This window comes from Halichoeres trimaculatus, unplaced genomic scaffold, assembly GCF_033239565.1.
Source record: "Halichoeres trimaculatus isolate MK-OKI-2021-1 unplaced genomic scaffold, fHalTri1.1 fHalTri1_scaffold_4, whole genome shotgun sequence".
Taxonomy (NCBI): Eukaryota; Metazoa; Chordata; class Actinopteri; order Labriformes; family Labridae; genus Halichoeres; species Halichoeres trimaculatus.
In genome coordinates, this window is record NW_027437182.1 from 1535064 (window position 1) to 1547563 (window position 12500).

The 12500-nt window shown below is 39.5% G+C and overlaps 1 protein-coding gene across 7 annotated transcripts in view; it reads left to right on the forward strand.

The window, feature by feature from the left end:
• nfia (nuclear factor I/A) overlaps nucleotides 1–12500 on the forward strand; it is a 212455-nt gene that overhangs the window by 160145 nt on the left and 39810 nt on the right. For all 7 annotated transcript variants that reach the window (XM_074667590.1, XM_074667589.1, XM_074667596.1 and 4 more), the window contains exons 3-4: nucleotides 7435–7500; nucleotides 7890–7964. In XM_074667590.1, coding sequence (XP_074523691.1) covers nucleotides 7435–7500; nucleotides 7890–7964 — 141 coding nt within the window. The remainder of the gene's footprint in view (nucleotides 1–7434; nucleotides 7501–7889; nucleotides 7965–12500) is intronic.

The window sequence follows — 12500 nt, forward strand, 5'->3', positions numbered from 1 at the left end:
ACAAAGTAAATAAAAACAGCTTTTACTCCGCCCAGGTGGAGAAAACAAACACACTTATCGGTTTTTAAAGTTTAACCCAAACTTTGATCCTCCTCTCTTCCTGTAAACTCCTCTCATCAGACATTTATGACTCATATTTCACACCTGTCAGTCAAAGTGGGCGGGACATGTGCTTCAATCAAGAGTGCTTCACTTCAAGTGTGTGAGTGTGTGTGTGTGTGTGTGTGTGTGTGTGTGTGTGTGTGTGTGTGTGTGTGTGTGTGTTGGATAAAGTTAATCCATCGGGAGCCTCCGCCCGGGCCGACGCGGCTGATTTGTGGCCGTTATCAAATGAATTCAAACGTCTCCTCATTTCATTAAAAGCTGAATCGCCGCCGTCGATCGATGACGACCGGGGTGCGTTTGTTTCACACTCCGCTCTGACCCAGCCGGGTGGGGACTCTTTCTTCTCTACCAGAGGAAAAAATAAAACAAACATGTGAACGTTCGCTGCAGCTGGAAGCCTCTCTCTCTCTGTTTTCCTCTGTTTTCTTGGCATGTCTCTCGCCCGGTCAACGGTCGGCGTCTCAGCCAACACACGGAGAGAGAGGGAGGGAGAGCACCGCCGCCAAAACAGGTTTTTTCTGTCTCTGCGCCTGTCGCTCTGCCAAGAGACCAGACACAAACCCAAGCTGACTCGCCCAGAGAGAGAGAGAGAGAGGTGTGCTGTGTTGACGGCGGCGGCCATGTTGAAACAGAAAGGCCTCGCCAGCCGTCATCAGGGTGTTACACATGTCTGACAGGAGGCTTTTATTTTGTAGGAGTTAAGTGTGCAACAACCTGATATTTAGAGGGAGCTTTATTTTGAAGGAGGTGACTGAAAGCTTGAATGGTCAATGTTTTAAAGGACTTTTATTTTGTAGGTGCACAAGACAGAAAATCAACGATCGTGAGTTTGATGTTTGGGGGGGATTTTATTTTGTAGGAGTTGACAGAAAACAAGTGAAAGAAAGAAAGAGCGTTTCATTGGGATGGACTTTTATTTTGTAGGAGTTGCTGGAGCAAGCCAAAAAGAGAACAAGAGGCTTGTAGAGAAGTTAGATGTCATTTTTGGAGAGACCTTTATTTTGTAATAGGTGCCTGGAAATGTCAAAAGTTACAGTTTGATGGACTTTTATTTTGTAGGAGGCAGTGTTTAACATAAAAAATGTTCTTATGTTGTTTTTTATTTTGTAGGAGTTTTCAGAGAGCAAAGCTGAGAGGGTGTCATAAGTGACATAAATTTTAATCTTTTAATGGACTTTTATTTTGTAGGAAAAGCATCTTTATCCATTGTATCAAAACACTTTTATTGTGTAAAATGTGTCAAAAAAGTGAAATTAAATATTTTACTAGAGCTTTAATTTGTAGGAGGTTGCAAAGTTTGTACATCTTAATTCCAGATTGTCTTTTATTTTGAAAGAGGTGCCCAAAGATTTGAAAAAAAAAATAGTTTGGATGGACTTTTATTTTGTAGGAGCTTTCAGAGAGAATAAAAGTCAAAGAGTTTCACAATTTCGATGCCAATTTGTTGTTTGCACTTTTATTTTGGAGGAAGTGTATCATGCGTTTACACTTTACGTTTTGATGGACTTTTATTTTGTAGGAGACAGAAAGAAGCGAGAGAGAGGAAGAAGCTTCAGGGTCAAAGGTCAAAGAGAGAGAGGCTGATTTTCTTTTTCTGTTTTTCTGGGAATCATCCAGTAGCTCGCCCCCTACTCTCTCTCTCTCTCTCTCTTTCCTAGAAAAGCAGAGAGAGAGGGTCGGGCGAGGGAGTGAGCGAGCGACCTCCAGGGAGACAGAGTTTGACTTTCCCACAGAGAGAGAGAGAGAGAGAGAGAGAGACCTCGCTCGCTCTACTTGGGCTCATTGTTTCCTCTAAGTGCTCTAATGTGTGTGTGTGTGTGTGTGTGTGTGTGTGTGTGTGTGTGTGTGTGTGTGTGTGTGTGTGTGTGATATACGAGTCACACGGGAGATGACATCAGAGGCCGAACAAATGCAGAGACTGAAGTGTGTTTGGATCAGATTTTAGAGAAAGTTACAGCCTGTGTGTGTGTGTGTGTGTGTGTGTGTGTGTGTGTGTGTGTGTGTGTGTGTGTGTGTGTGTGTGTGTGTGTGTGTGAGAGTGTGTGAACATTTCCATGGTTCCCCTCATGATGAAGCCCCAGAGAGGAGGAGGAGGAGGAGCTGCAGTACAACTTGTTGAAAATTTAAGCAAAGAAGTGTAAACTTTTGGTTTTTACAAGAAGGCTTTTATTTTGTAGGAGGTTAAAAAGGAAGCAAAGCAGAGAGAGGTTATAGAAAAGCATGGAAAGCACATGTTGATGCACTCTTATTTTGGAGGGAGGAGGTAGAGTGTCAGAAATAGAAACATGTTATTCTGGATTCAGATGTTCTTTTATTTTGAAGGAGATGTCTTTAAACAGAGATGTTATGTTTATGTGAGCTTTTATTTTGTAGATGTGTCAAAGCAAGCAAGTCAAAAGGAGTGTGTGATAAAACTATATTAATATTGTGTTTTGATGGACTTTTATTTTGAAGGTGTGAGAATATCAGAAATATCAGTGTTTGAACTTTAGGCTTTAATTGACTTTTATTTTGTAGGAGGTGTCAGAGAAAGTGTAGCATCAGCTTTAAAAGTGTGTTAAAATAAAGGGTTGGATGGACTCTTATTTTGTAGAAGTTATTAAAAAATCTTGCAAGTGTTATTTTGGATGAACCTTTATTTTGTAGGAGGTTTTAATAGCAGAGAAGTCAGAGTCATAGACACAGTCAGGGTAATGATACGCTAACATGGACTTTTATTTTGAAGTATGGGTCACAAAGAGCCAGAACGAGAGACTGTCTGATAAAGGTGTAAATTTGGGGTGTCGAAGGACTTTTATTTTGAAGGAAGTATCCAAAAGTTGATTTGAATCTTGAATGAACTTTTATTTTGAAGGTGTAAACTTAGCACATTCAGACTTTGAAGAGCGAGAAGCTGGGACATCGCTGCGTCCCCTCAGAGGCTTTTATTTTGTATTATTTTGCCCCCCCTCCTCCTCCCTCCCCCCCCGTGGGTGAGGCTGGATGCAGACGGTCCGGTCTGCTCCCACGCCTCATTAGCATATTTAATTAACCTGGACGGGGGGGATGACGGCTGAATGAGCGGGTGAGGATGGGAGCTGTGTGTGTGTGTGTGTGTGTGTCGGGGGGTGAGTGTGTGAAAGTGCCCTCCAACACACACCCATCACCCCCTCCCCTGGTTACCGTGGTTACAGCCTGATGCTCTTTGTTTTAAGCTGCTGAAGCAAACAGACGCAGTGAACAGCATGCAAAACAAGGCTGATAAATGCTGCACTTTGTCCCCGAGTGAGAGTGTGTGTGTGTGTGTAAGCGTGAGTGTGTGTGTGTGTGTGTGTGTGTGTGTGTGTGTGTGGAGTGTTTCTTGCTGCAAAAAGTTTCTGTTTTAGAAATTTACTTCAATCTGTAATCCTGTAAAGTTTGAGCTTAATTTTCTCTCAATCATCTCATTTTCCTCTAGTTGTCGTTTTTTAATACGATGGATTGTTTCATGAATTTTTTCGTTAAAGCTCCTGTGAGGATATTTTTTTGGTAATTAGTACAGAGACTGAAACTATCAGAGAAAACTATTTTAGGCCTACAAAAGAAAACCAGACTTCTCAGAATTCTCAAAAACCACATTTTAGATTTCAAAATTTTACAGATTGTGCCTTTAATGACAGGAGGTGTCAGGTGAGGCAGCTCGTACAACAAAATAAAGCAGGATGTTTATTTTTAGCTCATATAATTTTACTCATGTGCGTGATGGGATAGCCACATGGGGGCGCCAGTATCAGCACAAACACCGTGTTCCTCTCAGGAGCTTTAAATAAATCTTATCGTAACTTTTGATTCCACATTTTCCTGAAGCTGCGTCTTTTTTTTACGCAATCCAAACTGACGAGCAAACTTTTTTTGTGGAGTTCAGGTGGAAAGTTTCGCTTTCTCTGATACATGAAGGAGCCTTACGCTGCGAGTCATAATACCGTAATGAATGTAATATAGGTAACTATTTGTTCTGATGAGGATGAAGGTGAGTTATTTGCACTAAAGCGGCTCAATCCTTTCGTGAATTAGATCCTGAGAAATTTTCTGGAGCTCCAAATAAAAAGCATATATATATATATATATATATATATATATATATATATATATATATATATATATATATATATATATATAATAATACTAATATTACTGCTAATAATAATAATAATAATATAATAAATAAAATTAATAAATAAATAAATGAATAATAAAATAAAATAAAATTATAAATTAAAAAATAAAATAAAATAATAATAAAATAAAATAAGATAATAAAAAATAAATGAAATTAAAAAATGAATAAAATAAATAAATAACAAATAAAATGAATAAATAAATAAATAATAAAATAACAAATAAAATAAAATGATAAATGTAAATAAATAAATAAGTTCAATAATAAATATCCATCCATTCATCCATTTTCTATACTGCTTATCCTGTTCAGGGTCATGGGTGGCTGGAGCCTAAATAATTGATAAATAAATAGAATAAAATAATAAAAAATAAAACAATAAAAAATAGAATAAATAAATAATAAAAAAATAATAACACATTAAAATAAATAAAATAAAATAAATAAAAATCTTATCCATACACTTCGGTAATGACAATCTTCTTAATATGTCACTTTATTGTCTTCGTAGGAGCTTTAAAATCAGCACATTTCACTCTCTTGATACACGTTTGGTGTGCATTGTTTTGGAGCATTGCTGAAAATCTGTTTTCTTAATGTTCCTGAAATTTTGTAGCCCAGTTTCTGCACAAGATCAGAAAGTAGAGGTCAGATTTATTTACATCCTGACTCTTCGATAAGCTAACTTTGTCAAGTCTTCATCTCAAAACACAGAAACTAAACCAAAATATCCAAATGTGATATTTTGGGGGGTTCATCTCCTCATTATACCGTCTCTTTTTTCCTCGCCAACTTTTCCAACACACTCCCAAAGTTTAGTGTTGAAGCTGAACTTCTCTAAAGCCAAACCTCCTTCTCCGTCCTCCTCAGACGCTCCAGAGTTCGGCTGCGTCTCCTCCTTCGTCCCCTCTTTGTTATTTAACTCCATCATAATTAAAAGTTTCTCTCCTTCTCCTCAAACCGAGCCCGACTCGCCTCCATCCGTCTCAGTCCCATCCTGAGTCATGGCCCCTGCGGCCCGCTCCAGAGGGATGATGGGTAATATTTCTTCCACTCCCCCCCCTCCTCCGACTATTTTATCTGCAGCGCGGCCGGCCGGCTTCGATCGATGCTCCTGAAGACGCTAAATCATTTGCAGGAGCGGAGCTGCATCGGAGCAGAGAGCATGCTGGGTAAAAACAGAGAGAGGAGGAGAGAGTTTCTCTTCTTCTCTGAGGAGGCGATGTCAGACGACTCCCATGATCCTCTGCTGGTCGGCTGTGACAGATTCTCTGAACAATCCTGGAAACAAACGCCTCAGACGTTGAATTCAGGCTGAGATTTCAGAGCTTTGTGTTTGTTCTGCTGTGAGCTGAAGATTCACCAGGACAGAAAATCAGAGCTTCATCTTTAAACCTTTGAAATGAGAGAAATCAGCTGAGAGAGAAAACGTGTTTTCAGGTTTGAGCATCGTGTTGGCCGTGACATGACTTCAGCTTCATTAAAAATCAACCGTCCGTCTAATTAATCAGAAGTCTGATTGACCTGAAGTCTGACAGGTGTGACAACTGATTTCTGACATTAAAAAAAACGTCTGAGCAAAATTACCATAATGACTGTAATATAAGACACTTTCTGCTCTAAGAGGTTTTCTGGATTTACAAAAAAAAAAAAAAAACATTTTGCTTTGGGCTTTAAAAAGTAGCTTTAAGTTACTTTTTTATACAAATTTTGTTGTTTTTATTGACTAAAGAAGACATTAGTTGATTGCTTCTTTTCTTTCCTATTCTTTGACTTCAAAAATAAAAGTCTAAAAGACACTTTTAAAGTTGTACTCCTTAAACAAATTATCACTGATTTTCACCGTTCAAATTGTAAAATGTTCAGCTTGTTCAGGAGAAGTGTGTGTGTACGTTTCACATTTCTAACCCTTGGACTTTTGGAATTATTCATCATTTTCCAATTTTTTTGTCCCATTAGAATGAATGGAGATGATCAACACAAGTGATGATGTCATAATGGGTTCATCTCTGGGTTGCAAACTAAGGTTATGAAAAGGACTGGTTCTAGAATTTAGCTCTGCCCCACGTCACCATGGAAACCACATAGCTGATGATGTCATAAGGGGTTCCGAGGTTCTAAGTTAAACTGGTGTGGCTCAGGTTAGGGCTCCAGTTTGGTTTTAGAAGTGCCCTTCAAAATAAAATCTCCTTCACTTTAATTGTCTCTTCTTCCCTTTCTCCATCTCTGACTTCTACCTTCAAAATAAAAGCCTTGATACTGGTTTTGAGTGACCGTGGTGTTAAAGACTCAGGGAATCCTCTGCTCCTGATTTGTTTTGGGGTTTTTTAGGTCTTGAAGAGGTTGTTTTGTTTTTTTTGTTTTTTTTTTGGTAAGATTTAGGATGATGTTGATGTTTTTTTCCGGATGTAAAGAGAATAAAAAACGTCACCAGGTCTCTTAAAAAGGCTTGTGTTTATCAATTTGAAGTTTTTGGAGGCTAAAGTTGTTAGCTTCATCCTTTACCTCCAAAAAAGTCTCAAAGATGTCTTGTGCCCTTCAAAATAAAAGTCTTCCAGATGCTTTTTGTAGTATTATTTAAATAAAGTGCCCTCCAAAATAAAAGTCCCTTACTTCTGATTATCACTTTCTCTACTTCCTCTTTCTCTGACATTCACCTTTCAAAATAAAAGCCCTTCCAAATGTATTCATCAGTAAAGATGAGTGGTGCTCCTGCAGGAGGCGCTGTGAGCGGCGTGTTGAGTGATGCTGGTTTTGTTTGGGACCATAGACTTGTCTGTTCCTGATTTGTTGTGGTTTTCTTGATGAGTCGTAAGATGATGTCTCTGATTGTTTCAGGATGTCGTTTCTGTGTATTTTGGTGGCGTCCATCATGGTTGGTCGTGCTGGTTGTCGTGGTCGTTTAGTGTCTTTAGTGACGGACAGATTTCACGGTTTACCCTCAGCTCGTGTTAAAAACTGGTCAGAGAAACTCTCCTGCTCCTCATCAGCCGCCGAGCTCACCTGTCTGCTGCCGCTCAGTCTGCTGCGTGTGTGTGATCAGGTGAAACCAGAGTCCTGTGGTGTACAGATCGATACACACACACACACACACACGCTCACAGAGGAGTAACCGTAGTGTGTTTCTGAGTGAAGCATCGTTCATGAAGCTGCTCGTTCACACACTCATCCTCACCTGTTTGTCTCTGCAGAAACCGGCCAATCAGAGAGCCCGAACCAGGCCAGCGAATCAGATATCAAGGAGCAGCCAGAAAACGGTGAGACACACACTCTTATCACACACACACACACACACACACACACACACACTCAGGGTGAACTGTGTCTGACCCTGGTGGTCAGACAGACTGATGCTGTGGTTAAAACACACACACACACTCACACACACACACACACACTTACATGCGTTCTTCTGAGGAGGTTGTTTGTCCAGACCGGGGAAGTGTGTGATAGATTTTTAGTGTGTGTGATGGATGACAGGGCCGTGTGTGTAGAGGATATCCTCTCTGGTTTATCTGTGTGTGTGTGTGTGTTAGACCTTGACCCTGAGGTTCAGCTACGTGCATACAGAAACACACACACACACACACACACACACACACACTCAGCTCCTGAACGTGTCCTCCTGTGTCTCCGTGTCTCTCAGGTCACCTGGGTTTCCAGGACAGCTTCGTGACGCCGGGCGTCTTCACGGTGGCCGAGTTAGTACGAGTCTCACAGAGTAAGTCCAACACAGCCTGCTTTCCATCTCCCATCATGCTTTGCACAGAAAACCAAAGCTGCAGCCTGCACTTCCTGGGGTGTCCACTAGGGGCTATGCTCAGGAACAGCAGAAACCACACACACACACCGTCACTGTAAACATTTCTCCAACAGCCACAGACAGTCTGCGATGAGGTGGACGGCCTGAAACTGTTTTTTCTGGATTAGAAAATAAATTCTGTTTGTTTTACAAAACGTCTGAATTAAAGCATGAAAGGACAGTTTTTAATGTTCTGACATTTTTCTTAATTCTGACTTTAAAAACTCTGAGATCAAACAATTCCAACAAAAAATGCCCTGATGATGTCACTGCATTCTAGAACCCTATTCGAAATCCCCTAAGGTCGGAATTCTATGAGCAACAGCTGAATCCTTAGGTTTAAGTCGGATTCTCTCAAGTTAGAAATTTTATACGGCCACAATTCTTCACTGTAAGTCAGAGTTCTTTTGTCAGAATTTAGTGACATTTCCAAGGTTAAATCAAAGTTTAATAAAGTTAAAAGTTTAGAAAAAAAAAGTTACTAATTCAGGATTCCATAAGGTCAGAATTCTGGAAGCCATAAATTTATGGTTGAAGTGCAGTTGAAAGGTCTTTGCACACTCAGATTAGAATGAATGGAGGTGATCCACACAGGTGATGATGTCATAACGGGTTCATCTTGGGGTTCCAAACTGAGGTTATGAACAGGACTGGTGCTAAGTTACCTTTTTTTAACAATTTTGTTGTTTTTATCAACTAAAGAAGAAATTAGTTGATTGCTTCTTTCCTTTCCTCTGGCTTCAAAAATAAAAGTCCAAATTATCACTTATTATTATTATTTTTCACCGTTCAAATTATAAAATATTCAGCTTGTTCAGGAGAAGTGTGTGTGTACTTTTCACATTTCTAACCCTTGTACTTTTTGAGTTATTCATCATTTCCCAATTTTTTTGGCCCATTAGAATGAATGGAGATGATCCACACAGGTGATGATGTCATAATGGGTTCATCTCTGGGTTCCAAACTAATGTTATGAACAGGACTCGTGCCAGAGTTTAGCTCTGCCCCACATCACCATGGAAACCACATAGTTGATGATGTCATAAGGGGTTCCGAGGTTCTAAGATAAACTGGTGTGGCTCCAGTTAGGGCTTCCAGATCTTCAAAGAGGATTATTTTTTTGTCTTTTTTTATTTTTTTTTTAATTTAGGTTGATGTTTATGATTGTTTCAGGATGTAAAGGGATTAAAAAAAATGTCACGGGAGCTCATAAAGAGGCTTGTGTTTACCAATTTGAATTTTTGGGAGGCCAAAGGTGTTAGCTTCATCCCTGTCTCATCCTCTTCCTCCAAAAATAAAAGCCTCAAAGACATCTTCTGTAATTTTATACCTAAAAAGAGCCCTTCAAAATAAAAGTCTTTCAGATGCCTTGCATAGTATTTTTTAAGTAAAGTCTTCGTTAGTCCCTTCAGATCATCACTTTCTTAACTTTCAGTCCGTGTTTTTTCAGCTGTGTTTTTGGATCTGTTATCAGAAAAAAAAAAAAACATCAGGCACAGACACCTGTCACACTGCCTCCGATGCATTTATTTTTTGTATTATTTGTGAAAAATAGCAGTATGTGAAAAATTTAATCATCAAGCAGTTGATCCTGAGCAGCGACTGTCAGTATGTTTGAGGTATGCGCGCGGGCACACACACACCGTCCCACAGACACAGTGTCACACAGACACACACACATATACAAACAAGTCTTCATTCATCATCTTAACATCGCCCAAAATGTGCAGAGAACATATGTCAGAACACGTGATGTTGTAAGTGTCCTACGGTGTCTCTGAAGAGTCAAACTACCCAGGAAACGAGCTGGGCAGAGGGGAAAAACACAAAGAATCCAACCTGTTCCCAAAAAAATAATGACGGACGAAAGTTTAGTCATGATTGACATAACATGAGATCGAATTCGTTTTTTAACATGCGTAAGTTTGAGACTTAAAAAAACGGACTCAGTGTGCAAAGACCTTAAGTCTGGAAAAACAGAAATAGATTCATAGATTAAAGTCTGAATTCTGTCAAGTGAAATTTCCAGGTGAAACCAAAGTTTTATACGGCTAGAGTCTAAAACAATATTTAAACTCAGGATTCCATAGGGTCCAAATTCTTTAGTTTTAGACCTAGATCAGAATTCTATGATGACAAAATTCCACTAGGTTAGAATTCTTCAGTTAAAGTCAGAATTCAAAAATTAAAATCAGAGTTCTGTTGAATAGAAATCCATAGAAACAGAATTCTGAGAGGTCTAAAATTGTTAACGTCAGAGCGTTCGATTAGAAACAAGATGCTGGGAAATGAGTTTAATATTAGGAACCTGAAAATGAAGAATTCCAGTTTTAATTGAATTTTAATTTCAACCTACTCATTCTAATTTTACAGATCACTGACATGAAATACAGATTCTTGAAATGAAAGAAAAAAAAAAGTGTTTTTGTTTTGTTTTTTTGGCCTAACAACAACAAACGTCCGCTGTCTGTAAAATATTTTTCTCCATAAACTGACGGAATCCTTCTTTAACGCTGGTGTCACTGCTCAGCACCTGCTTTATGACATCATCTTCCAGCTGTTGCATCATCAGCTGCAGCCAATCAGAGGCTTCTTCTCTCTCTGGAAACATGTCAGGGACGATCGAGGGACTGCAGAGTGGAGGAGAGAGAGAGAGAGAGGGGTGAGATGGACGTGCGATAGACATTAAGGACAGAAAGAGAGAGTGAAAGAGAGGGCGAGCGAGGGGCGAACGTGACCTTTAAAAAGTGCCGACACCAGGAGAGAGAGAGAGAGAGAGAGAGAGAGGGATCTATATGAGTCTGTCGATCGCCCACCGCTAACAATAGGAGATGTAAAGTGCCTGTCAGCACACACACACACACACACACACACACACACACACACTTACACACACACACACACACACACTCTGATCAAAGAGCCATCGATCACACACACACACACACACACTTTTCCCTGTGTGATCAGATGCACGCCACTGCGCATCCAAACGCCTATAGTCACTTTATCACACACACACACACTCTGCTGCTATAGGTGTGTGTGTGTGTGTGTGTGTGTAGAGGGCGCTGAGTGAACCCAGTGAGGGCAGAACACACTCTGATCATTTCTCTTGTTTGTGTTTATTTTGATTTTTGATTTATTGTCACATCGTTTCAGAGCAACACTGACGTACGATCACATGACCTGATGTCGACTCTGAGCTTCAAACAAAGTTCATTCCTTTCTTTTCAATTGGAGCAAATATTTGATCTTTTCATTCATTGATTTTTTTTTAATTTAATTATTTTAATACCATTATGCTTAAAAACATTTCCTCATGGCACCGTGCTAAACACTAGCTGCAGTTTTTTCTGAGCAAAACTTTTAACCTCCAAATATGATATGATATGATATTCAGGTGACTGTCAGGTCCGAGTTCTGAGATTAGAGTCAGACCTCTGCAGAGTCAGAGTTATAATTAGTGGGACTTCTGATTTATAACTGGAAATTCTAAGGTTAAAGTCAGGATTCTAAAAGGTCGGAATTCTAGAATCAGGTCAAATTCTATAAGGTCAGAATTCTAGAATCAGGTCAAATTCTATAAGGTCAGAATTCTAGAATCAGGTCAAATTCTATAAGGTTAGAATTCTAAGATTAAGTTTGGAATTCTAAAATGAGAGTCAGTATTTTATAAGGGTCGGAATTCTGACATTAAATTTGGGTTTCTGGGATTTGAGTTAGAATTTTATAAGGTTTGAATTCTAAGATAAAGTTTGGTATCGACGGATTAAAGTCAGAATTCTATAAGGTCTGAATCCAGAGGTCACTGTTTGAATTCTTTAAAGTTTAGAGTGAGTTTTGAAATGTGAGATTAAAAACAAACTATCAGCGAAGGATGAGTTCCGATCAAAACTCATGATCACCAGAACTCTATGAAGTCAGAATTCCATTAAGTTTGAATTCTTCTAGTCATAATTCTCCTGTTGTGAGGAAGTTCATTCAGGACCTATTAAAGGTGTTCAGAAGAAAAAGTCTGACTTTGCTTTACACGGTTTTTAAACTGTGACTTTGTGAAGGTGGAAAGTTAAGATCAGAGTCTGAATTCTGTGAAACGTTCTTCTGGTGTTCCGGTGTCTGACTCTTCTTTCCCTCAACATTGTTTGTTCACTTCCTGTACCCAACAGGAAGTGAATCTACGGTGGTATTTACTCAGCGCTGCAGAAATGATAGACAGGCTGAGCTCAGGTTTATGTGCTCTGTTTCTCATGGTGTGTGTGTGTGTGTGTGTGTGTGTGTGTGTGTGTGTGTGTGTGTGTGTGTGTGTGTGTGTGTGTGTGTGTGTGTGTGTGTGTGTGTGTGTGTGTGTGTGTGTGTGTGTGTGTGTGTGTGTGTGTTTTCCTTCTTCAGCTGCTTTCTTCTTTCATTTCTTTAAGTTTTTGCGCTCAGGGTTTCTGAAGTCAGTCTGTGTGA